The sequence below is a fragment of the Colius striatus genome, chromosome 3, assembly GCF_028858725.1.
Source record: "Colius striatus isolate bColStr4 chromosome 3, bColStr4.1.hap1, whole genome shotgun sequence".
NCBI classification, from domain to species: Eukaryota; Metazoa; Chordata; class Aves; order Coliiformes; family Coliidae; genus Colius; species Colius striatus.
The window spans coordinates 93,959,983-93,987,789 of record NC_084761.1 but is presented as its reverse complement, the minus strand read 5'-3'; the positions used below and the strand labels follow the sequence as shown (position 1 = coordinate 93,987,789).

At 41.9% G+C, this 27,807-nt stretch overlaps 1 protein-coding gene across 2 annotated transcripts; it reads right to left on the bottom strand.

Moving 5' to 3' along the window:
- Window positions 1-1,209: 1,209 nt before the first annotated feature.
- On the bottom strand, window positions 1,210-27,032 carry RMND5A (required for meiotic nuclear division 5 homolog A). Of its 2 annotated transcripts, XM_061993655.1 has the most exons (10): window positions 26,681-26,768; window positions 25,980-26,070; window positions 22,153-22,295; window positions 15,435-15,569; window positions 15,178-15,278; window positions 10,155-10,321; window positions 9,257-9,422; window positions 6,558-6,660; window positions 4,321-4,475; window positions 1,210-2,975 (listed from the first exon to the last, which is right to left on the bottom strand). In XM_061993655.1, the coding sequence occupies exons 3-10, from the start codon at window positions 22,255-22,257 to the stop codon at window positions 2,912-2,914; spliced, it is 996 nt and encodes a 331-aa protein (XP_061849639.1). In that variant the 5' UTR covers window positions 22,258-22,295; window positions 25,980-26,070; window positions 26,681-26,768; the 3' UTR covers window positions 1,210-2,911. The 2 variants fall into 2 exon arrangements, with proteins under 2 accessions (XP_061849639.1, XP_061849638.1); XM_061993654.1 differs by lacking the exon at window positions 25,980-26,070 and having other exon boundaries at window positions 26,681-27,032.
- Window positions 27,033-27,807: the final 775 nt, after the last annotated feature.

The window sequence follows — 27,807 nt, the reverse complement described above, 5'->3', positions numbered from 1 at the left end:
AATCTTTTATACAAGCACGGTGAAAAAAGTCTTGGCTTGGCTTAAGGCACATCTGCATCACGTGCTGGTGCCCTTTGCTGCTGCTCAGCTGCTGCTATGCCATGTTTTACAAAGGAGGAGGAAGTATCAGTTGCAAGCCCAGTACAGCACAGGCAGAAATGATGCCATGATCTCGATATAGGTGCACATGTGCTGAGCCTCTTCAATTTTGATATGCAGCAATCTCATTAAATGGCATTTGCTGCACAAAGGGATGAGTTAAAGGCTTCAAAGTCTGGTCCAAAAGTGTAACCTCAGATACCACTGCAGCTTTAAAATCAGATACTTATTTTACTGTAGATAGTCTCAAATCTTGTTAGAGAAAATCACAGAATCTTAAGAGTTGAAAGGGACCTTAAAAGATCCTCTAGTCCCATCCCACTGCCAGAGCAGGACCACCTACAGTAGGTCACACAGGAACTCATCCAGGTGGGTTTTGAATGTCTCCAGGGAAGCAGAAAATACATGTCTATGAGGTGTTAACTATATTCCAGGTATGAAAACTTTAAATCTCAAGGTATTATTCACTTTTCCCTGTACAAGCCGCTTTCTCTAATAACCAGAAGCATATCAGACAGTAGTAGCAGACAACTTGCATCACCTCCAAGGGCAAACTGCATGGCTGCAACGACCCAAACGTAGACGTTTCACGGCACCCACCACGACATCCCACTACTGGGAGCATACAAGCATCCTCCGTTGACTGCGAGCATCACCTGGTGGTGGAGCTGCAAAACTGCAAGCAATTCTTTTTAAACAGACTGTAAACTAGGAAAAGAACTGCATTTTTCCTGGTGAAAACAGGTGAGTTTTTTCAATTAGCTATGGATCTAAAGCGAAAACACGATCACTCCGTGTTAAAAACATTCCAACATGTAAGGTGACTGTGTAACCCCTTGTCATTTAATAACTGTGCCATCCCTGTACTCTAGGCAACTGCATTAGAGGCACTTCCTAGTGTTGACAGCAATGCCAAAACATCAGGAGAACAGCAGAGAAAAGATGCAGCACTTACACCTCAGGGTGGGGGTTTTCAGGTCTTTGTTATTATTGGTTTCTTTTAAATACTTCAGATACCACTTTGTATGAATCCAAAAGCATCAAGCAGTTCCACTCCAAAGGAAAGGTTAAAAAAAGAACTCAAACTTCAGCACGACCAGGAAACCTAGATGGAAAAGAATATCCTCACCCGTTTATTGTTGATGTTACCACTCGGTAACGTGGTTGGTTTGGACTCAGTGTGAATACAGTTGGAAGCTCTGCAGAAAAAGAACTCAAATAAAACTCACACACCTGTGTTTTTCACATGTATCAAACACATCCAAAAGTTTAGCATTTGTGTGTGCCTTGACTCGCTCTCCTCTCAAGGTCTCTTCAGGGAGGCCCCGTGTCCCAGACGTGACCAGAGTCCAACTCCCGTCTCTCGTCAGGCGACGTACAGATTCCAAAGGTGGAGGTTTCTCAAAAGCCAGTCTTCTCTGTAGTGCATTGTGCTAGTGCAGTCAACCAGTGTGTCAGTATTCAAACATAGAAGCTTGGGGCTTGGTTTGGGTTTTAACTCCACAATACAGAAATAGAATGGTACATGTAGCTCTGCATGCCTTACGGCTGCTTGCCCTACTATAGGACACTGCAATAAATACAAAGATATGCACACTAGAAAAGATTTCACTGCCATGACCTACAGCTCGTTTAGGAGTACAAATTTACCTAGTCAACAATCTGACAGATTCAGCAGGAAAAAAAGAAGAGAAAGAAATGGCAGTGGCAGTAATATTCTACTACAAAAACAAGGCTAGAAGCAAAGTGTTCAAGCTACAGAAAACTTGCTACCTCTTAATATATGATGTAGGGCCCAGTTCTGCCAAGTGCAGAGTTGTGATCAGTAGATTGCACCAGAACATGCTTTTTTTCCCCATTTCACAATGAATACTTCTACAATTTATTTGGTTTGGATAACTGTTTATAAATAGCACACTATCATGACTATTAAACGATACAGCAACATGACATTTATAGCCTAATCCTGAATACAAAGTTCAAAGAACGTGACTACAAAGGCCAGAGAGCAAATGGCATCGACTAAAAGCATTTCCACTTCAGAATTTATTGAATGTTCTCTTACACAAAACACTTCTTGATGGTGAAACCAAAGGAACAGGATTTCCTACTCATTCTCTGCTCCGGTATTAATTTAGCCACGCATCACCCTTATAAATTAGTGATGGATTTTAACAGGTAGCCCCTTGGGGCTATATATTTTATATACTTTATATATATGCACATTTACTTTGAATTCTATGTAAAAGTTGAACAAAAATGTTGGAAAGAAGAACTCAGATTATATCACAGCTTCTTCAGCCAAAAAAATACAAATCAGTTTTATAACCACTATTCAATTTATCAAACTTTGTGTGTGTGTGATGTAGTTACCTTTAATTATGTACACATTACAGGAAATAAAACCTCTTCCACAAACATTCTCTAAGGTGACAGTTATTGATAGAATGATGGGAGTAATAGCAGGAAGAATATGAAACAAATGGGGGTGATCGAGTTCTGCTTTTAAAAAGTAAAAAGTCACCATAGAATTAAGTACAAAAACCTGCATTGAATGACAACTGCTGGTGTAGTAACTTGATCAGGTATGGAGACCAAGAGTATAGTAAAGCCCTATGGTAATAATATTTCTGTAGCATTTCCACTTGGTATGTATCTACTAAATGTTGGCAAAGTTTCTGTAGCATTAGCTTATACAAACACAGGAGTCCTCAGTCTGCTGCATAAAACGGAACAAGTGTGGTTTTTAATTCTCCTGAAATGCACCTGAAATCCAGAGTGTCACTTACAAACTGCATAATGAAACTCTTCTTCAGAAAAATATCTGTTTGGCATCTCCAGGGCTCTGTTCCATCGGACAATAGGGGCATTTTAATCTGGGGACAAAGACAACGTGTTAAAATCGTGGCAACGTGCAACAACTGAAAGCATTGAGTGGGCAGTGATAATCCTTCCTCTTCTTTCCCCTGTAGTGTGAAACAAATGCACTCTGAAGATGTAATGCTTTGCTCTACTCAAAGTCACCTTTAGAAGAGAGAACTTACGATGCTTTTTCTTCTCATTATATTCCTTCTGGCCTTTCACCCACACCCTCCTGAATTATTGATTACCAAGAACTTACTCTTCATGATTCATTTGTTCTTTCTACTTGTGGATAACTTTGTTGCATTTTAGCCATTTTAAACAGGCTGGCAGCTTTCACTTTGACTTCCTCAGCATCCAGCACATTTTACTGTCTGGTGCCCAAATGCTGTGGTTTTTATAACCCACTTAGATCAGCTCCTGCAGGCTATGACTAAAGAGGTCAGCCTGGCCTCCCTGCTGAGGTCTCCACTGATATAATTCCACTTGCCTACAATATTTCTTCTAGCATTGATCCATTTTCCCCATCTCTAAGTTCAGGCCTTTACACCCTGACCTGAGTCCATCCCATCGGAGCTGCGCTGTCACTAAAGCTGATCAATGGAATCGGTGATCTGGGACAGCAATAACACAGCAGCAAGTTTGCTGGCTTAAACTGTCTGAAGCCACTCGTGAGGGCTCACCTCCAGGCTCTCCCAACAGGGCTGAGAATGCAAACATCCCTCAGCAGTCCCAGCCACAGCTGAAACAGTCACTTCTTTTCACACCTCATTTCGCAAAGCAACTCACAGCTCTGAGTTAAGCTGTCGGTCTCCACCAAAGCTGCACATGTTCAATTCAAACTACCACTGGCTCTTCCTCAAGGAAACCTGTGTAGCTTGCTCTCTCCTATTTCCTCCTTCCCAAAAGCCTGTAGGCACCCCACTGATGTCTCAAGAGGAATATTTCCACAGTGGTAATTCAGCTTCCTGCTCAATTACGAAGACGTGTTTCCCCAGAGGTTTCATTTTCTTTCCAAAGGGACGCTTCGTGCATTACTAACCTCACTCCCAACGAAAACCTGTGTGTGTAAAAGCCTTTATTTTGAATTTCAGACAACAGAATGGCACTTACAATTCAGAAAATTACTCTGCTCATTGCATTCCTTCATGTAATCTCACTTTCTACAACATCAGAGGCTATACTAAGCTTTTCTCTGGCACATCAACCTGGGATTATCTGGCTTTTAAGTCACTCCCCAAGATTAACAAGCTTCCACCAATTATGTAATTATGGACTCAGTTTTCCCAAATCCCAGTATTCTGGTCTTAAGATTTGTTCCTGTCTGTACATTGCTTTAAATAAAGGAATGGTACTTACTTGCTGCCATTAAACATTTTATTCAAAGCATCTCTTGATATAATATGACCACAGACTAATTTCATAGGTGGGTTGTTATCTGTTGTTTGCTGACGAAGAATGGGGCAGGCAAATATGGAATGATACCAACACTTTTTACCAAGGTCCACTTCAATCTGTGAAAGAAATTAACATAACCATTTATCATGAGAAACTGCATTTCCAGATCATTATCCTTCTAGGTCACGACCCTTACTTACTTAAGGGATTTCACAAGTCAGAGATGAAGGCAGCAAAATCCATTGTGTGGAAGCCTGACAATTTCCCAGCCAAAAATACTTAATCATGACCTTAAAATAGTGATTCATATTGTTTCTCTCCATCCCCAAACAAAGCAGGGTATTCTGCCAAAGGGACAAGTGCATATTTTAGTGCAGATCTATGCCCTGGCAGGAAAACTGAATCGGTGACCTAAGATGATTTTATTTGCTAGCCAATGACTTCCAAAGGGGTTTAGATGACAGATCTAATAGATGACAGATCTAATAGATGACAGATCTAATAGATGACAGATGAAACAAAACCAAAAAAACCCAAGGAGAAAACCCCTTGGATTATGTTATAGTTCCACAGCTTCTGAAAAGACTCTCCCAGCACCTACGTGTCATATCAATAATGAAACTAATCAGAATCATAGAAGGCACTGGTACAGCATAACTCCAGCTATAAGGACAAAATGATTTCAGGCAGTGACATCTGGCAGAAAAGAATGGGTCTGTTACTTCAGGAATTGATTGAGAACTGCAAAAAAAATCAACAGCTTCTGTACCTGAAGCTCTTGGCTCTGACCAGTCTTCAGTTCTATCAATGTAATCTTTTTATGCTACTTAACCTCTGTCTTTACACAATGAAAACACGGCTTCCCCTCTCAATACTGCCTAAACAGCACATGTTAGAGACTCTCAGGTACAGAAAAATGCAGGGAGGCATATATGTATTATTAACTGAACTGCATCTGACAGCAATCTTTTCCCAAATGCTCCCTAGCTAAGTAGTCCTATCTCAACAGCAGGGCATGAACCTGTCACTCTTGAAGGTTACGCTCTCAGTGTTGCAGAAAACACGGCTGGGAGAAAGCCAACACAAAATACTTCCACTAGACATGAGCCTTCCAGCCACAGACTACCTCAGCTCATGTCCAGTTTGCACTAAATAGGTTTTCTTTCTAAATCAGGAGCAGGCCACTGGAGAACTGCACACACCCAGTAAGAGCTATAAAGGGAAATTGGGGTTTCATAACAACCGAACTTCAATTCAGCTGATATAAGTGAGTTGTGCTGGAAGCATAATGCACCCAATCCCAAAGCAGTTCCCCACTTCAGTAGCACTAATTCTTTCATCTCCTGTCTGCCTGATAAAGAGTCAGTACAAAGCAACTTCTGGACAGAGCTCAAGCCTAACTAGGGGACATGAATGTGTTTCAGTGGGGTGCACTTCCCAGTTTTCACAGAAACATCTCACTTGTTCAGTGTAAGGCTAAGTGGAAGGTGAGAGCACTGTTTTATTAAGGTCATTTGACCAAGGACTTTTTCAATGTGAAAGGGGATAACAAGAGAACAGGGGAGCAACTAAACTGAGATACACAGACATGATGAAGACAGTAACAAGAAGCAACCTTGTCAGTCATACTAATGGACAGACCATCAAGAAAATGCAACCAAACAGGTAAGAATGGAGACCCAAGGGTCTCAGAGGAGAGGGGAGAATCAGGAGGACTGTGACCAGGGGAGACTGGAGAGGAATACAGGGGTATAAAAGGGGCCAGAAAGGCCATGCCAGTATGTAAAGGTCCCTGAAGGTGCATTTGATTGTGAATCTGGAGTGGTTCATATGTGCCTACACCAGTGAATCTCAGTCTCTATCAGCCAAAGAGGAGGAAAGTATCTTGGCTGTCTATGCTTTTGTTTTATGCCAAGTCCTGCACGTGGCTGCTGCTGCAGGCAGCGTGTCCATGGCAGCCTGTGTAGCTGGTCGAAGGGGGGCCCTTTGTGTGTGTATCTGCCAGTCACACTCAGCTTGGCTACTGGCTGAAACCCACAGGAAAGCAGCAGGTACAGGGGCCATCAGGGCTCTGCACAGTAGGAAGCCCTAAGCCTGAGAGGTCATGTGTAACACCCTTTAACATTCAGCACAAAAACAACCTGAAAACAGCATCCCCCATGAGAAACCTGCCCTGGGATGGCTCTGCATCAACTCACCGGCAGCTCATCCTTCTGGTTCCAAACGCCTGTGCACTGCCTTTGTTCAATAACTGCCTTGATGTTGATTAGAGCTGGTAACGCTACACAACCTGCTGAAAAACTGCAGCAAAAGGAAACATTAATATAGGGTGCAAGTGAGGAGAGCAGCACTGTTCATATTGCTACTTTATAGATTAGCTGGGAGACAAGAGTACTGTACTGCTTCATTCAGTTCCTCCTCCTCCCTTCAAGTATAACAAGCATCATATCAGTATATCAGTTGACCTGCATCTTAGGCTGAGGCCCTCATGTGCTATATTCTAGGCTGAAAACAACAGTTACTCCTGCTCTGAGTCCTATAATGAATCCATTTTCTATACCACCTACTTTGATTTTGAGCTGTACAGGAGGAAAACATTGTGTTAGCTTATATAAGTAGTTGTTTTCTGAACTATGGAAGCATGCATGGAGTCTAAGAGTTTCCACACAACCCACATGTACACACAACTCATAATCCTTTCATTATATGTAATTACCATATAAAGAAACATGTCTTTCCACCTTCACCTTAAATCAAGAAAACAACCATGAAAAAAAGCATGGAAAGGCAAGTGAAGGAAGGAAAGCACAGCCTGTAACAGGAATGGCAGTGTCAAACTGACCAAAGGCAGTGTCCCAATCGTTGAGCTTGCTCTGGGAATTACCCATTACCAGAACTTACCACACTATTTTGAAATAGCTCATGATGTTACAAAACAAAGTATGACACAGAGTTTCCACAAATTAACAGCTGATTTGATGGATTTCAGTCTAATGACAGTACTATAGGCCTGGAAATCAACAGCAACAGAAACAGGATTTGACCTTGGTATCAGCCTGCTTTGTTTCTTTGGCAGATTTTTTTGGACTATTTGTGCAAGTTTTATTGTCTACAAAGTCATGACCTTCCTCTCCACTCTGCCCCTCCAGACACTTGCTTTTATGTTTCTGCAGGAACATACTGGCTAGTTTACTTGGGAGGGATGTGACTAAAATGCCCTATAGGTCTCACAAAAATCATATCCCTCACCTCCATCTGGTCATTTTAATCCTTTATGCTTTGGGTTTTGGTTATTTCAGCCCTGAGATAACTTGTGTTCACCCCATGGAAAGTTTAGACAAGAAGTATTTGTAGAAAGAAAAGCATTACTGTACAATAACATCTTGGGAAGAGCCCTTTAAGTGTACAAGTTAAGTAGTAAATTCAAACGGTGTCCTGTAGTTCTTCAAGATGCTGAACCACAACCTCCTTCAGAAGGAAAACAACAGCTTTCCTACTGACTCCACAGAGTAAAGTGGGACCATCAGGAATGTACTGGATTAGATAAACAGCAGAGAAACCCATCAGCCTTAAAAAAAAAGGTGACCACTATTTTCCAGCAGGGATTTAACTTCAAGCTGGTTTAATTTCTAAAGGATTTGCAGTACTCAAAGGTCAGGTCAGTTTAGAACAGTCTTGTTTATGACAAGAATATCAATACCACCTGTACAGTAATCACATTGTGGGGCAATCCATTTCACACCAGACACAAAGCAAATGTCCAAACAATCCAGACAGCAATAACAAGGATTTTCCACTTCCACTTCATGGAAAATCCCCTTCTTGGCCCTTTGCACTGAAAATCACATTACAGCATCAGTGTATGAGCAATTAAAATGTAAAAAGACTGCTGTTAACAGCAACAGGAAAGAGATGAAAACCAAAAGCCAGGGACAGAAGTTTTAGATATCTATAAGATACACAAACTGGATCTCACCACATTTATTGTAGGAAGACAAATAATCTGAAAGTGTTCCCTTTGTTGCTTGTGTTGTGTTTTGTGACCAGAGGTGCAAACAGGAGAAGTAGGAGGCTGGGTCATTTTAAGAGCTCTAAACCTCTGTGCTTACACAGAGGTCTAATAATAGTAACATGCAAACAATGGGGGGGAGGGGGGAAGGCAAAAGGTAGTAAAGCTTTTGCTAAATAGCAAATCTATTCCAGAAAGACACATATAATTTCCTTTCTATTTAACAGCCCAAATGAAAATGAGAACATCAGGGGAGTCTATCAGGGGAATTGACATCCAAAGGCTAAATAGAGGCTAATCTGTTTTATCTTCAGAAAAGCTAGAGGGAGATTAGGTTGGGTTTTCTTCACATTTCCAACAGCCTCCTACAGATTTGCATTTTGTTAGATTAGCTACTGAGCTTGAAAAGTGCCTCTTTCTTCTTTGCAAATGAGGTCCAGCAAACAATTTAGCAGTTGAAACCACAACATAACTCTTAAGCATTCTTCTGAGGAGAAGATGGGTAAAGTCACACATGACCTAAGAACTAAGATAATCAAATGCTGAGAGGATCATGGGCATAGTTTTGGAGGATTTTGCAGTTAAGCAGTAGGGACAGTTTTCACACATTTGCTGTGGGAATAATTGGCCAACCGCCATCCGCATCTTTCTGACTGATGTCTAAACTACAGAAGCCAAATTCCATCCATGAAAGCTTCCTCCTGAGCTGTAAGGGTGCAGGGTAAACTAACCTTTGCAAATCTTGTATGAGCTAGTTGTAACCCCACTCCTCCTTTAACACCCCCTAGATCAGACTGCATCTCAAAAGTTGTTTCCTCTTTCCTCGACAAGAAATAGAAACTAAAACACTGTGTACTTGGTCTTAAAAGCAAATGAAAACCAGCATACCTAACACTGAGAGGTGATTCCACTGAGAGGCCCAGAAGAGCACAAGCATCCCTTGTGAAGATGTCACAGATGTCTGCCCACTGGTTAGCATCTAATAGATGAACGTACGGAGAGTTCTCTATTCCTTGCCGCAGATACACCAGGCTGCCCATCAAAACCTGAATATCTGAGAGGGATCAGCAACAGTTACACTTATTGTATGCTACAAATAAAAGCCAGTGTCTACAGTTGTAGGTTTTACATGGAAAACAGGTAAGACACACACCAAATCATACCCAGCCTCACCTCTAGAAAACACAATTACAGCCATCACCAAACACACACCTACAGCTACCAGAGCTCCAGCCCACTACGGATGGCAGGGGACTGTCTGCTCCTCTATGAGCACGACATGCTGCCCATCAATTTCCTTCAAACAGCTTTACTTTTTTTGTGGGATGACACACAGAATACCCTAAAAGTGAGTTCAGTTTGAGATGGTTCATTTAACTCACACACTCATTTTTCAAAAGTTTCATTTCTCTTTGTAATCCCCCACGCAGCAGAAAATAGCAGATGACTATTCCAAGAACATTTCTGTGCATTTTTAACACTTTACCCTGGCACCAAGCCTATTCTAGATGTAATCTACATGTTATTTAGAGAGTCAAAAACCTTCCATTTAAGCAAATGTGCCAACATATTAAAATATCAGTTTGTGCCCTCTTTAAATCAAATTAAAAAGAGGAATTAATCCCAACTGTAAGGATTTGGGTTATACATGTTAAATACAGAAAAGAAATGGAAAGCCTCCTTCAAAATGAAAATAATGGAATCAAACATGTTTGGAGCTTTATGTTTTACTACAAGGTGCCACATCCAAGTGCTTTAAATCCCTTGAATGTGACCAAAAGCTTACCTTTCTGATGATTCAGGGCGAAGGGCTGGAAGTTTTTTGCATACTGAAGTGCTTCTCTTTGATTAGCTGTTCCACCCATCAATAAACTAATGAAGTATAATCTGTGCAGTTTAAATTCCAACGAGCTATTCTGTGCCATAAGCATTTCTCTGTTGGATACCGCCCACCTAGAAGAAACAAGGAGGTACAATGGGACACGTCACAAGGGTAATTAAGTGTCAGCCTACACCATATGAAATTATTACCATTATCAAACATCTATTTCAAGGAGAAAAATGACTGTTCCCTGAACTTCTGCAAGTTATCCAGAGCACAGAAAGTGACAGGACCCTTTACAAGCACAGAGCTACACAGAGCACACAACACATGAAGAATGGTACTTTTGGTGCTGCTGGACAGCTTAAAACCTCTCCAAAATTCAACACTCACTGGTTGGAAGACAAGACTGAATTAGGCACAATATAGGGTAGAAATAACAAGAATCTACCATATTTGGATTAAAACCACTCTGAATCTTAAGAGTCACAGGCAATCTTCAGCTGCACGTCGAAGAAGTTTGGCCAAGCCTTTTGAGAACATATTTTCCAACTTCCTCATTCCCCAAACATTTCCTCTAAGCCACCACCTGTGTGGATGTTGCCCTGGAGGGGGGAAGCACGCCTATGGGGGGCCTTGAAGATGGGGCTTTATTAAGACTTTGCCATGGGTGATACAGAGGAGGGAAATCTGTTTAAATATCACACTTTACCCTGATTAAACTTTGCTTTCTGTGTTATTTTTAACTTGGAATCACTTCTGGGTCTTATCCACCGTAACAGCACTAATGCTGGTTTGTTGTTTCAGTGAGGTTTGCTTCTTTAATTCAGTTTAGTCAGGCCTAAATAAATTCAGTCTTACTCTTATAACTTCAAGTTTCAATGTTCTTCAGGACATCTGTTTCTCATTAGTGTTAATTAGTTATACTATTTGCACTGTGGGGCCCCCATTAAGCAAAGAGCTTTTCACTTTTCAGCAAGGAAGTGAAGTAGTCTCTGTTCCTTAAAAAGAAGGGGTATGTGAGGCTTCTGTTCTTCTCAATCAGTACTAAAATAAGAGCATTAAGCATTCTTACAGCGCTGGCAAAGCCTTCAATGCAAGTTAGGCTTCTGCATTAAGATGGAGTGTTAACAAGCAAGTATCTACTTTCAATTTGTTGTGGTAAAAATGTCAGGAGCCTGACTTTATTAGCAAGTCTTTGTAATGACAGCATTAACCTTTCAGTGGTGAAAAATGTAGCCTTTGAACTAAGAATAAGTCCTAGTGTCCCCCATTCAAGCACTTTCAGAAGACTGTCAAGTCCATAAACTCCATCAAGAGGGCAGGGCACACTCACTAACCATGGGCTGAGTGGTTTGTGTGGGGTTTTTGTTTAGTTGGTTGGTCTGGGTTTTGTTTTTGTTGGGTTGTTTTTTTATGATCATTGTCCACGGTTTAAATGAGATGTAGTGGCAACAAAGCTCACTCCCAACAGAGAAAACAAGAGCCTGAAGGTAACAAACAGACCAATAAGTAGCTGAATGACAACAAAAACTACTGTCAATAAACAAGATGACTAGTCCCCAGTCCCATTAATGAGATATCAATCTCTATTGCATCAAAAGAGCCAATATTCACAACCACATGATATGGCACTTCATCTTGGAAAGATGGAGCCTATTTTTCCAAATTAGCTTTCAGGCAGGCTTTCCATTTTTAGCTCTTTGAGTGGCAGCACAGACTTGTATCAGAAGAAAGCAGCCACAGAAGTGAGGCCTGAGGTGTTTGGTCTAGGATGTGCTGTTCCTGTTTCCAATGGAAAGACAAAAAACTAACAAGTGAGGTTTAAAACATCTGACCTACATACTCTGTCGCCATCCAAAATCATTAGTAATCACAACATCTCTCTCAAAATGATGCTTTCAGAGTCTCTGCACTTCTGAGACTCAAGTCCATCTGATTTTTTTTTAAGTTTATAGTATACAGTATATTATTCAAGCCACAAGTACACAGAGCTCTCTTTTAGCTCTCACATAGGATTTAGTTAAAATGAGTTTCACAAAGCCTAGCAAAGAGGAGATTAAGTTTAAACTATACCCCAAAGGTCCCAGCAAATACCAGGACCTATGCACCTTGCTGCTTTACAGACAGAAGACAATATCTCTTCCCCAGGAGACTACAGCCAAAAGCTTTGAACCTGCAAGTCGTTCCTACCAGACCTTCACATGGAGATTCACCAGACAGAGCTCAGATGGGCTAGAATCCATCCAGAAAGAACCTATGGATTTCCCTTCCCATCACCAAATTACAATGAGAGAAGTCACTGGAAATTAATGGGATCCTGTGGAGGTACAGAGATGACAGGCTTAGGGTGTAGGGCCAGACTGGGCATCTAGAAAGTCAAGTAGCACACCCCACAAAAAGAAAAGTGTTCTGGCCAGCAGTGTTCTGTACATGGAATTCTGAAGCTCAGCCTTTTTAAATGTTGGAACTTGTATTAGTAAGAAAATCTAACAAAACTACAGTTAGGGTCTTTTTAAAATCAGATACAAATATTAACTTCTTTTTATCACCATATGATAAAACAGGGCTTTGAAAGTCTTTTCCCAAGACTTGTTGATGTGACACCACCAGGGATCAGGAGCCACCCTTGTGTTTGCCTCAGTTCCAACAGCCAGTTAAGCCAAGCACCAACTGCAGAGCACTGGCAGAGCCAGAGAGACTGGTTATTGCTTTCATCCCAGCCTTCTGGAATTTTGCATGGGTAAACTCCCCTTCCTGCTTCATGATACTGTAATTAGTTCTCCTTGCTTCAACCTCACTGTCAGTAGCCACTTTGAGACTGTGGGTTTATGTCCCTAAAGCCGTATTTACTGATGCTAATTTTAGCCATTTATCAGCTTTTTGCCCAAAGAGAAGTGCTACCCATTAAAGCTTCTCTCATATACAGACTGCCCCTCCAGGAGTGGTTCCTCTCAAATACATGTGTCTGCTGGGAGATAACATGGGAGGTACCTTCACTAGCATCAGCAGTTCCGTAGAACTACCCAGCATTTAAATGTATCAGTTACCATCTAAACTGTACAGTTTTGTCACATTTTGATCAGCCTCACTACCAGCCACGTTTTTTACATAAGCATTGCTATAAATAAAGATTCTCTTTGTCCAGCAGCAGGCAAAGAGAAGCACTGAAGAGTTTAAACAGAATAAACATTATAAACAAAAATGAGACAGGGTGGGGGAGGGAGGGCAGCATACAAACTGTGCTGACAATACACCCTATTCTCTGTCCATTCAGCTGTCTTTGGAATAAGAGCTCTTTGGAAGAAGGACTATGCCTTCTCCTTTGTTGGAAAAATATTTAAACACATTGCAGGAACTACAAGACACGACAAAGTAGCAACGAGTAAGGCAGAAGGCCTAGCAAACCGGGGCTAGAATGACTTTAGGGACTTGAAATGAATGGATACAACAGCAAGCTACTGTTCCTCAGAGAGTATCCTTCACAATAGCTATGTTTCTACTTGAACTACAAGAAATAAGTGGTGTAGCTGACAGTAAAACCTGTTTCAGTTGTAACACCAAGCATTTCAGTGTTGCTTCCCTTTGATTAGCCAACTCCATAGTGATAAACCACCTGAGCTCTCCACCTGTGTCACTATATCCAAACACCAGCTATTTAGGTCGAACTTTGCATGACCCAGAGGCATAATCCAGGATTTAGTTTATGAACACAATGGTTGATATATCAGAGCATCCCTGTGCTTTGCTTAGATGACAATGAACTGTGAGGTAGCATATGTCTGTTGGTTCATGTGAAGGGAAAGGAAAATGTTTGTTAATATGAAAATGTAAATAACTACCATGATGCAAAAAAGGTATCTGAAGTATATGAATTATACTCTGGAATGAAACACAGAAATGTTGAATTAGCTTTTGTTTTACTGATTCTATTTTTAAAAACTCACTTCAAAGTTGTTCTGGGATTTTTTGTTTGGTTTTAGTTGCTTTTTGGCAAGGGAGTGGGGAAGTGAACAGTGGGGGTTTTCCCCCCCCTTACTTCCAAGACCAGTCTAAGCTTATCAAAGCTCTCTCAACTTAAAAAGAACAATAGGTTGAAGGTTTGGGTAGGGTTTCTTATTTTTAAAATACAAGCTACTCTGCAATGGTACTGTGCAGTTACATATCCACTACTGTAAATGATACAACAGGAGACAATGAGATACTTCATCACCTTTTCCTTCTCACTGTCACTTTTAGCACCAGCTTACAGGTCTAATGGTTGTAAAGTCTACTAAGGTCATGAAAACATCCTGGGTCTAAGGTGAACTGACAGACTTCAGATACTCCCAGGCCTGGTTTGCATCTGAAAGTTCAGCATTATCCACTGACTCCCATTAACTGGTCAGAAGAAATCTCACTAACAGATCTCACTATCAGTCCTGGCTCTCACCTGGTGTTAAATCAGCACCTCCCTGGCAGCAGCAGACTGCAAAGCACACTACTACCCTTCCACTTCCTCTTCCCACCCTACAGTCCCTTATCTGAGTGACTTGAGGAAAGAACTTTGATCCCAAGACAAGTTCTGATCAGCCCAAAGGCTCAGTGAAGGCAAAAATATTTAGTGGCCCTCAACACCTTTAATGAGTCCTGGTAGCCTTCATAACTAGACCTTTAGAAATAAGGTTCACTAATGACTGAGTATAAGGCTAAGTGCTACCATGCCAGACAACTCTTCAAGTGATATTTCTTCCCAAAATCTTAGATCACAATCACCAATGACTCAAGTTAATCCTTTGTCTAAGACAGAGAGCCTTAGTTAAGCAATGTCCATGGGGAGGGATGCAGAGGGGACAAAAGCAGAAAGAGCTTCCCCCAGTAACTAGATGTCTCACAGGACAAAACAGACACACACCAAAATACACTAAAACCAATATTTAAAGTGAAAAACTAAGGATTTGTTAAAAGCATTCAAAAAAAAGGGGAGAAAAGAACTGAGCAGACTCACTCTAGTGCAGGTCTCAAAACTCTAACTTTTAATGCTTCCAATATTCGATTTAACTCCACAAATGGTTCTTTTTGACTTTGATCTATCGATAGACCAGATTCCTGAAAAAAACAAAGGCAGTTTTTTAGCTAAAGCATTAAAAAAAAAGCCAATGGAATTCAACTGCTGTTTGTCTGATAGTTTAAATGTTCATCTGGAACGTTCAGAGCAGGACACTGGCACAGTTGGTACCATTCGACACCCACACTTAGCATTACCTGACAAAGTTCCTCGGCTACATCCAACATGCCCTGCCGAAAGAAGTGCTCCACCATCACCTCGTTGAGGATCCTCTGGCTGTCAGCCTGCCAGCACCCATCTATCCCCACGCTGCTGATGTCAGAGTCAAAATTCTGAAACAGGCAAATTAACAGTTAATAAGCTGGAAAAAAAAATACACAATCACCCCATGTGAATTTTACTTTAATTATGCTGGACACCTGTCTCCACTCCAATGCCACCTGCCTCTTCCTCAAGTCGGCCCTCAACTACCTCCTGTTCAAAGTCATATATATCTGTAATGTGTTTCTTTATCTCCTGTGTACAGAAGAAGTTCTTTGGCTTGCTTGTTCCAAGTCTGAATATTATCCCCTAGAAGGAATTACACTGACAAATTGTGGAGGCTCCTTCCTTGGAGGTCTTCAAGACCAGCCTGGACATATTCCTATGCAACCTGATCTAGGTGGGACCTGCTTTGGCAGAGGGTTGGACTAGATGATCTCTAAAGGTCCCTTTCAACCCCTACCATTCCATGATTCTATGAAATTACCAGTCTAACCAGCAAATTAGAAATCCAGTTAACTAATCAAGGAGTTTCCAGACCTCGATGTAGTTTTGAAGGAAGAATCTGCAGAAAAGGCTTTTTCCACACGTAAAAATTGAAAACGCGCAGAGAACAGAAAACAAAATCGCCTACACTAGGATCAAAACAGCATTATCAGTGCATCACTGTCACTACAGCCCACCCAATTAGAAGTCTTAACTAACTCAAGAGGGTTTTTTTTACATAGCTGGGGGTTAGACAATGCTGAAAAAGGAAAATGTCACTTCTCTCCACCCCCAAACAACAATGAAATTCAAATCTCTGAAGACTTCAACATCCCAGCAACAGGATAAGCTTTGAAGTTCTGAGAGATCTTTTATAGATCTAACCTCACTGATCCTTCTGCCATGTATTTTTAGGCCAGTGGCCTATGGACACATTCCAGGAATAAGTAAAAATCTTGTCACAGGGACTCTTTAGCGACACTTGGAACCGCTTGGCACTGTGCCTCTTGGCACCAGGAGAGCAACACGTATTCTCATCCAAGACATAAAGCAGGATTTGAACCGATAACATGTTTTATGATTGGGGCAAGCAGGTTAATTGGAATAAAAACCCTCAGCCATTACATAAAACAAAACTCTTGGAAAAGAAACCAGAGTCTAGAAGTAAGTTCTTACTGTCTGATCCAGTGACTACAGCCAGAGTTTGGTGAACACAGTAGTGCTTCGGCTGTGACTCTCTGACCATCAACAGTCCTGTACAATTTGGGGCCACTGAGCTATCACAAGCATATAATTCTGGCAAAGAGCCACAGCATATAACACCAAGTTGGTAAGAGCCATCTTCCAGCTTTGCACTGCCTCTTCCTTCTCTTTGCCACCTATTAATTTCCTTCATCAAGACACCTCCACATCTCCTTTGATGCTGTTCTGTCACTATGAGAAAGGGACAGCCTCCTCATCTCAGCGTGCATGGCTTGAAAAGTACCACCCTGGTCAGGTCTCTCAGGAGACTTTCAGTGGCACATTAACCTTAGGCTAGCAAGTCATCTCTTCCATCTTTCAGAGATGGCTAAGCAAGGTGAGCAACTAAATAAGAATCATAGAATGGTAGGGGTTGGAAGGGACCTTTAGAGATCATCTAGTCCAATCCTCCTGCAGAAGCAGGGTCACCTAGATCAGGTCACACAAGAACATGTCCAGGCGGGTCTTGAAGATCTCCAAGGAAGGAGCCTCCACAATCCCTCTGGGCAGCCTGTGCCAGGGCTCCCTCACATCAAGAGTGAAATAGTTTTTTCTTATGTTTAAGTGGAACTTTTTGTGTTCCAGCTTCATCCCATCACCCCTTGTCCTGTTGCTAGCTACTATAGAAAAAACGGGATTATTGTCATTCATTGAAGGCTCACATTTAAAAACATTTTCACTTGGGTGTCTTAACCTGTGAGCTTCTTGTCACACTCTACTCAGCTTTAAACGGTATCTTGAAACAACTTAAGCCTCCTGAAGACTAAATACTGTTGTTCTTTGTGCCAACCCTTTGAAACCTTTAAGGCTCACCACCATTACTGATTTTGGTATTGCTGTCCAAACACCACTAGCAGATAACAAATCCATGGACAATATATTATCAGAGGCAGTATTGAGAATACAGAAGCTTGCTTTTGTTACTTAGATTCTGAGGAAGGGAGCATCAGTAATCTAAAAATAATTAAGTTGAAGTTATTCTTCTGCAATTTCAAGTTCTAGGAATGTACAATCTCGAGAAGCAGCTGTAAACTTCTGGGCAGTTACCAGCCATTAGAGCTGAAATAATGCTTTAAACATCATCACATCCTTTTCATTGCCCGGGGGCAGAGGAGGTTGAGCCACTTACTTCAGCTCCTTCACAAAATCCACATTTTTCTTCTGAAACGCCAAACCTATGAGCCTTGAAAACCTTTTCAAAACCCCATTGTAAATGTGATGTTTTAAATCCCAGAAAAGATGGCAACAATAAGTCATATAAATTTCTAGAGGTGCTGTAGATTCAAAGTTACACTATATAACCTGAGGATCTCCATTTTTTTCTTCCCCTTGATCTATTCCCTTATCAACCCAGTCTTGACCAGGTTCATTCAGTAACTTTTGGGGGTTTCAAAACAATTTCTGAGGTCTTTATTATATGTGGGATTCTATGGCTCTGCCTCCTCTGGGTCCTGAGGAGCTTCAGGAACTGACTGTACATATCACAGTGAGTGACTGTCACATGTCAGAGTAAATTACTGCTTGCCTCTGGCTTACTTATTTCATAACTGTCATGCATGCATGATACACTGGTGACTACACATCTCAGTTTTGTTTTCTAAATGCTAGCAGTATGCTAACTGATAGCGTGGGGGGTTGAACAAGATTTCAAAAGTTGAAATCCATTCTCTAAGTTCCAAGCTCCAGAAAGGTTGTTTTGTGCTTCTCTGTTTTCAATGTTAGAAGGGTGTCAGTTAATGTTGACAAGATACAAGCCTTGTTTTAAGAGATGACTATTTACGTGCTAAACACACCAATGATAACAATGTAAAGCACTTTGCTGATAATTGCTGAAATGTGAGGACTTTGAGACCTGCAGCACACAAGATGGACCATTTTAACTAACATAAAACCTTCCATGTTATTAGTAACAACCTGCTATGAACAAGGATGATGATTAAAGACAGTTTTATTCCTCAGTTTCTCAGCTGAGATTATTTTGTGCATTCCTTCTTCTGGACTCTAACCCAAAATACAAATAAAATACATTTGTTTACCCCATCTGTTCAGTTTGTTGGTAGAAAAGTTCAGCTTTCAGACTTTGTGTTTATCTTGCCATGCTCTTCACAGCAATGGAATTACATGTTGATCAGCAAAGGTTTTTAGTTTGGTTCTATACAAGTTTTTACAAGAAAGGAAGACTAACTTGGGTAAAAGTTTGCTTTCCCTAAACAAAGATTGGATTGAGATGTTGGGCCTTTAAAAACAGGCTTAACATTCAGGGAAAACCATGGAAGAAGCCATCATTTACTCCTCTTACTTTCCTGAATGAAGGCATTTAGCCACTACTCAGACAGACTGCTGTTAGAGGAGTAAATATTTAGTAGCCCTGTCAAACATGCTTAGAGATGAATTAAAATCATTCCAGGAGAATGACTGATTTTCTAGGAGATTGATGAGTGAGATACCTGGTAACAACCTGAACAAGGACATGAGGAGTTCTGGAAGCAGAGCAAATGCCAGTACAATAAAGGAAAAAATGGATGCAAACATTTCCTTTCAAAAGAGAAAATGCTCTTTGGAAGAAAGGGTAACTCTTCCTGATCAGAAGCAAGGAATCCATGGAGAACTACTGTGAAAAAAGGCTTCAGCTTATTAGATGAACTTTCCAGGAAGCATTCCCTAAAAAGCAACACACAAAGTTTTGGCATTTCAGACTTCATATTTGGCATTTCATGGTTCATATTTGATGCCAAATTTTAACTCTTTTGTTTTTCAGATGCTTAGGAGCTTCTGTTCTCGGAGTGAATCGTGCAGGCAGACAAATCTAGTTCCCATCCAAGTTCATCAGGAATAACTACACTATCTTAGCCACCAATCAGACTAAACTTTGCATACAGGTATAACCCTGCCTCAACACTGGAAGAAACAAATTTAACATAAAATTTGCCATAAGCAGATTAATACAAGTTCTTTTAAAACCAAAGCTCGTTAAGTCAGAGGTTTGTTGATTCTACATGTAACAACAGCTGTCATTTGGATGTGTCACATGTAATTTGCACCGGTATTAGCATGTTTCCCAATCTCAAATCAGGCAGTATAAAATAATGAGCTACATTTATCTGTGCCTCAGCACATAGAGCTAGGAAGACCATCAGCAGTGTTCCAGAGATGTTAATCTGTCTATAAAATAAATGAGGATCAAGGCAAGGGCTGTGCTGTTTTAAATTGTAACCAGCAGTTTAGTTAGGAAGCAGTAGTAATTCACCCAAAATGTGTTGGGAATGAATTCACTACATGCATTACACTTAATCACTTCTATTGGTTTAAGCTTATTATGAGGGCAATTTCAATAGGTTACGGGATGCCAGCAAAGACTTTGTTGGCAGATTTCAACCATATTTTCAGTCAGCAGAGGAGAATTGCATTAAGTACATATGGAAGATCTGCTTCAAATGGCACTGTCCAGGGAAGCATTAAATACCACCAGGATTTAAACATCACACAGTCATCTGATAAACAGGCCAAGGCTTCAAGGCACATTTTCAAGTAGTTCCCTTAAGATACTACACTCAGGGAAAACTAATAAAGTCCAAACTACTTGCATTAAAAAGTGTCAAACAAAGTTCATATTTAAGGAAACAATCATAACTGATGCTCTGAACTTCATAAAAATGCACCCCTCATTACCAGCACCAGTTCCCACTGTTTCTATTCTTTTAATGTAACCACCACAGACATTAAGCAAGACTGAAAACATAGAGGAATGAGCACACTGAATCCAGCAAGTTTTTTAACACCTCACTGTAATAGCCCTTCTGACACTCAACAGGCACTGAGCAGATTATCCTTTCCACTCTTTTACAAAGCCACACACTTGCTATTGTTTAAATGCTTTTATTTACAGTTACCTTTTTTCAGACACATAGAATAGATACATTTATAAGAGCAGGACAGAAACAACACTGGGAAAACTATGCACATAACTGAAGCAGCAATTTGGAGATTAGACTCACACCTAAACTTTATTAAGCTAAGAAATATCCAATCACCAATTTCTATTGAATATTCACATCCTCTATATACAACCCAGGGCTGCTCTATCTCAGTATTTAAATGAAAAAGATATACTCAAAGCTGGAAGTCTGTTTGAACAAAGTCCCCTTGCTAAACCAGAATAGGAAAGTTTCAAACTTAGGGCAAGATTACACAGATTTAATTCAAGCTTCAAGCCAGTAATAAGGATGGAATTTTACTCTAGTTAATTGGTTTAGATACAGCAGCAAGGATTAGAGACAGATGCATCCTTAAGCTTTGGATAACAGTGACGTTTGCATGAAAGCTATTAGGAGCAGGGTTTGAGTTCTCCATGATGATCAGTCATAGATATAAGCAAAAAAAAAATATAACAGTTGCACAGACATTCTGCCCAATAATGCAGAATCACATCCTTTGTTTCTTCACTGCACTACTATTACATTATGCTTTAACAGAGTGCTGTTACTAATAAGGATGAATGAGTATTCTCTAATGCTGCAAAAGTCTTTGTCTAGATGAAAAGATTCATTTACTAGCACCTTCCTTAGCAGGATTATAAAGTGCACCTCAACCCAAAGGTTTAAGCCCTATCAGCATAAGCACGTTCCAATATGAAACTGTGACATGATAATGTCCAAAAAAAGAAGCAGAGACAAGACACCTTTCATATAAAACAATTCTTACATGAAAGTGCACACAGATGGAGAAAAGCACAGCCTGAAAGTTCCCATATAGCACCATTTATCACAAAAAAGGAAGTTTAGTATCATTTCAAAGAATTAATATCTACCTATGAAAATATATCCAGATCTCATTTATTCTTGAACCTGAAATTCATATGAGAATACCTTATATGCAAAACCTTCAAAGATAAACTGCCTGACCTTATTATTCCTTATGGCACAGACACTGATACTATGAGAAGTGGAAACTACTCACATGAAGAACACTGTGTGTTAGCAAACTGAGCCCTAAGAACCACTGATGCACCCAAAACACAAACAAACTTTCTTTAAAAGTTGCCTTCTAGAACAAAATGCCACTTTTTAATTATTTGCTTCTGAGAATTAACTAGAGATTATGTATATACATATAAACACTATTTCTCATTGAGACAGATTCTGAAGCAAACATTTTGCTAAACTGATAACACATGCTATTTCTAAGTCTAATAATATCAGCAGGGAATGTTTTGTCAGAAGTGATTTGAGCTGTGCCAGACGGAATACTCTGTGCACAATGAGTTCTGAAAGCAGGTACTGTGCACCCCACTGTCTTGCACTGCCCTGAGCCCACGCTTCTGTAATTGACAGGAAGATTTAATTAAGATTAATTGCAACATAAATCCAAAGTTTGTAAAGCAGAGTACACATCACAGAATACAATACAATCAAAACCCAATATAAATACCTTATCAATGGCTTTTCCAACTCGGGATACACTGCTGTGAATGTCTTTATGATCAGAGGCCAGTTTTTGAACTGTGTCTTTTATTCTTTTACAACATTGGGTCATAACAAGTGAAATTGTCCCTGACAAGTCTCCATCTTGATCTAGGCAAAAAAGAGAGGAAAATTACTGACTTTGTTACAAGCAAATGGTATTACAAAATCTCTCAATAAGCAACAACACATAAAGACAACAAATGGCAGTAAAGAAAGAAATGCAATCTAGAGAGTATTTGGAAAGCAAGATCAGTGTAAATGAAGGGAGATGTGCAGAACAGAGCTCCCTCGTGGAATCAGGAATCCATCCGGGTGCACAATAACACTGAGCAAGTGCAACAGTTTAAAAAATTCATGTAAAGATCTCATGTGTCACAGTCACAGTAGATTAATAAACACATCTCAAAGTAACACCCCAATCCACAAATCTCATAGGATATAATAGGAAGCCACCAAACAGGATCAGTTCTCTTTCAGACAGTTCCCTGAAGATACAAGGTGCAAGCAAAATTTGGATTAACAAAGGCCCAGTTCACTCCTGCTCCACAAGCTACCAAATTCTATCAGATTCTGTTGGTGTTTGAGCTGTAAGAATCTTTTGCTTTCCAACTTCTGGAAATGACTCTTAACAGTTCAGCCAACTGGTCTCACATTCTCCTCCATGGATGAGAAACGACCTGTAAAGGACCCGACTGAACATCAAGTTCACATTTTGTTAGAAGATTTATTGTCTAGAAACTGGGATCTTTTTAAACTGCTGTCCAACCAACAGGTCCAATGCTGTATCACCCATTCTGTGATCAAAACAATAAATGCAAAAGGTTTACAAGCTCCTGACCACATCACTGCACTGAAGAGTTTACACTCCTCTTGCCTCAACTCAAACAAAACTCTATAGCTCTCATTGGGAAAAAAAATATACTCATTTGTGCTTTACTTCAGCCTCAGCTTTTGATTTCAAAATTACTAGGAGAATCTCTTCTCCTGTCTTACCTCTGAGGGTTTCTCCTTCCTCAAAGTTCATTCTACATGAAGAGATTTTCCTTCAGGGACACAGACTTTGCAGACTTTAAGTGCATGGGAAGGCTAATTTAAGCAGGATAGCAGCCCAGAAACGCATCCCTAACATTCCAGATCTAAACCCTTCATGTGAAAAAACAAAACCCCCAAAATATCTCTTCAGAAGAAAGATGTTAGAAGCAATTATGTTCTCCATAAAGCTTGTTCCTTTCTCATTTCCCATTTTAACATGCCTTTGTTTTCAGCAGCACGAGTTCCGGTACTGCATGGAAAGCAAAATGCAGGTGCATTGAACTGCTGCTGCTGCTGCAAGACTGACAATCCAAGAACAGAAACAAACTCTTAACAGTACACTCCATACACAAATGAAATCCAGACAAAAAAAGAGCTGTAGTCAGGGAGTAGGTAATAATTTACCAGCCACTTATTCTAGATACCTTCCTCTATGTATCCTAACTCTCAACCCCACTGCTGACATCAGCAGTGAAAACAACCTTCTGTTGTTCCGCATTGAAACTAGCTCATCTCTAGAAAATCACTGTTGTTCATCCTCACAAGCCCCACCTGAGGAAGCTTTAATAGTATTTTTGTAAAAGTCATAGCTTTTAGGAAAATAAAGAAAAGGCTTTAACTGGTTTTCTGCCTCCAGTCCCCTGAAGTTAACCATCACCTCCCAGGCAATCATGGCTCTGTATTTTCCCCAGTGAATGAGTGGGGAGTAACAGCATCAAAACAGTCTCTTCAGTGCATGATCACTAAGTTGACTTTATGCATCCTGAAAGAAAAGGTAAAATTTCACTCAACTCTTAAATGATGCTCATCTCCTAAAAATTAATTCAAGAATAATGATTATTTCTTAGCTGCTATTTAATTTTTATGATAGACATTTTTTAAAGGATCACATGAAGGCTCTCCAATAACTCTCTCGTGACTTTTGCCAAGACAAAACGATCACTCAGATTATGCAAGAAGCAAAATGGAAATACTCATTAGCCAAGAAAGACAGAGGTTAAAATACACTCTCGTAATAGCTGGGTTTTGGCAAGAAAAGCCATTAAGATAAAACCCAAACGACTTACATGTCTGTTTCTACCCCAAGCCAATAAGTGAATTATTGGCTCCTAACTCTTACTGCAGCAGAAAGAAACTACAGTGAAAATGTCTACACAGGAAAAGCCCTCAGAGCATTAAGAGAAAAGATTTCCCCCCTGCACTTCTCCCTTTCAGCTTTAATTAAACTATGCTACTCCTAATAAATCAGCAGAAGAAAGCCTGCAGACAGTCATACCAGCAGTCCAGCATTCACAGAGCACTACAGACTGACAGCCTCTTTCTATATTGGCTTCATACAGTCACATTTCTTAAAAAAACACCACATTAGTGAGCAGACATCAGGCACAGAGTAGAGTCCAAAGCCAAGTTTACTCAGCCAGACACATTTGTATCATTCAAGAACTCACAATCCTGCCTCAGCTACTCCAGAAAACGAGATATATTAGGGGAAGAGAGAAGAAAAACAAACTTTGTCCTCCTGTTCACAGGCCTTAGCACAGGGCTGTTCTGTGCTTAGGCTTTAACAGGAAAACAGCTACAGAAATTTAAGAGACTGTATGAGTGGGGAAAAGAAAAACAGTTCAGTTTTGAACAGTTTCTCTCCACCCATTTCCTTTTTACATCCACTGCCTATTTAAGGCCTTTTCATACATCTCTGCTCCCAAACCTTGTCCTACAGCATTATCTCTTTCTTTAGCAATGAGTGTTTTCTTTCCTTTTTACTTATTTCCTTTGACATTGTATGCAAAAATGTGTTTCTGCAGATCACACCCCTGAATGATAAAGCTCCACATTACAATGCTTGGCTGCTTCCACTTCATTCACTTTCAAAAACATAAAGGCAGCATACCCTCAGATGTCAAAAGTGAACTCCAGAGGTTTTAGGGTGCACTAACAACATATTGGTTTCATTCTAGGGTACTTACTGAAAGAAAGATAAATTTGGGACGTACACTGCTGAGACAGCATCACCCACTTATTTGGCAAGTGCTGAAAACACAACCAGGGCCTTCACAGGACAATCCCAAAAACTCTTAATCCCAGTTCAGATGGAAAACCAAATGAGGGCCCTGAAGAAATTGCATGCTGGAACCTTTTAACTGTATCATGAAGGGACAAAAAAGCTCTGGACCGGCAACAGAATTCTCACAGACAAATCTTTACAGCCCCAAAGAGTCCTAGAAAAACTAATACAAGCCTAAGGGTCAGGCCACACAGCTTTCTGGGCAAGGTAGGAGTCTCACTTTGTAAAGATATGTATTTTATCAACTCTCCTTAATGCAAAAGCCCAAACTGCTTCAGATAGCACAAAATACATCTATTGAAACATCATTCAAAACAATGCCAAAAAGACCAAAATTTATTTCATTGCGAATAAATGCCTCAGAACTGGAGCTGCACGTTTGCTCTGCATGGAAATTGCTGTGTACACACAGCAGCTCTAATACACGGGCTTTTATGTTCCTGAAATTATACACTTTGAGCTTTGCACCTGTATTTGTACAATACCACAGCAAACACTTTTTTTTTTTTCTCTGAGCCAAACAAAAACAGGTTCCAAAAAACCAGTGAAATAGCACAGTTTGCTCTCAAGCCTCAGGAGGCTGCAAGTTCCCATTTTTAATCCCTGAGCCATCGCTGGCTTCCTGCATGGCCTTGGGAAAATCACTTCAGCAGCCTCAGCGTCCCCTCCCACTCCATCAATAAACACTGCATTACCTCCATCTCGGCTATTTCGCAAGGTTTAAATGCCTGGTGTTTACAGCGTGCTTTGGCCATCCCGCCCGCCTGCGCGAGTGCTCAACATCAGCTGTAAAACACAGACAAGACTGAGGCGGCCGTGTTTACTTCCAGATAAAGAGTGGCTTTACCCTAAACGCTTCTAAACCGAGTCACGTCAAATGAAAACAAGTTAGTGACTTTGCAGGAAAAAAAAATAATAACCATCAAAAGATAAAAGAGAAGGGGGAGAAAACAGGGCAGCCCTGTTGTGTATTTCCCCTGTGGGTGACTAACCTCATCATAACTTAACATAAAGGCGCAGAAGGTATGAAACACGCTGACCGGGGTCACGCCGTACCTGCTGATCAGGAATAAACCCTCCTGTTCAGCAGCACGCAGGAGGCAGACGAGGCCCGGGAGGGTCGATACCTCTCGCTACCTTTAAGTTTTCCCTTAACATCCCTCCCCAGCAGAGACCTTTCCTGCTCCCTGGGCCGGCCCGTAAGCGGGGCAGAAAGCCCCCGGAACGGGAGACGGCGATACAGACCCGAGGGGTGGGGAGAGCTCTCTGGAGGGGTTCCCCCAGCCCACAGAGGCCCAAAGTTTGGGGCCTTTTAGCCCAAAAAGAAGGAGCCTGGCGCGGTCTCTTCAGGGAAAGGGTTGAGGGGCAACCAAGAGGAGGGAGGGTCTCCACATACTCTCAGTCTGGAGGATCTCCCGGCGCAGCCCGCCCGCGTACTGGATGAGCTCTTCCAGGCTGCGTTCGCAGAGCTGTCCGTAGCCCGAGAACTTCTGCAGCACCTTCTCCAGCTCCCGCTCCACCGTCACGCACTGGTCCATAGCGGCCGGCACCGGGCCGCGCTCCTCTTCTTCCTCCTCCTCCTCCTCTTGTGCCGCCGGGCCGCCCTGTCTGCCCGGGTGCCGGTGCCTGCCCAGCCCGGCCTCCGCCAGCACGGTCCTGGCGGCGCGGCCCAGCTCGGCGCAGCCCGGCCCGGAGCGCCGCTCCTTCACAACTTCCCCGTCTCCTCAGGCTGCAGCACTTGTACGCAGGCAGCGCCGCGGGCAGCCGGGGGCCTCGAGGCGCTCGGAACAGGCAGCGCCGCGGCCGCCTCAGCCGGGGTCCTCGCTTCAGGCCGCGCAGGGAGGGGCGGCGATGCTGGCTCAGGCAGCGCGCCGGGCAGCCCCGGCCTCGCCTTACCGGCCTCGCCGCCCGAGGCGGCCGCGGAGCTGGCGGCGGCGATGGGCTCTCGGCTTTTCGGCCGAGTGCGGGTGGCCCCTGTGGCAGGCGGTAGGAGATCAGCTTGGGGAGAGGGGATCGCTGAGGTGTTACGGCTCAGGCAGGAAGGGAGGCAGCTCAGAGCAGGGGCGCTGTTGCCATGGCGACATGGCGGCCTGCGGGATTGCGCGGGGAGGCGGCGGGGCCGGGGCCGGACTGGCAGCTCCGCAGGCTGCCGCAGCCTCGGAGGAAGCACAGACGCCTTTTCCCGCGGCCAGGCTGGGAGACCTCCTGGGCCGGCGCCAGGCAGCTGTGAGGCGGCAGGCCGAAGCCTGCGCTGGGCCCGCTGGGGTGGGTGTAGTGTCAGCGCTGAGGTAAAGCCAGGAGCGGCGAGGGGCTCAGCGCGGTACTGTGGCACCAGGGGCAGACGGGGAGTCGATGCCTGCCAAGCCGTAGGTAACGCAGCTCGCGGCTGCCCCAAACATTTCACAAGTCCATAACGAAGGGCAGCTTTAAACAGAGTCAGGGCTGCGTTAAGAAGCCTGGCGTGCCGCAAACAGCACCTCTAATCTCTCATTAGGTTGTTAACTTGGTCAGTAAACTTCCTCT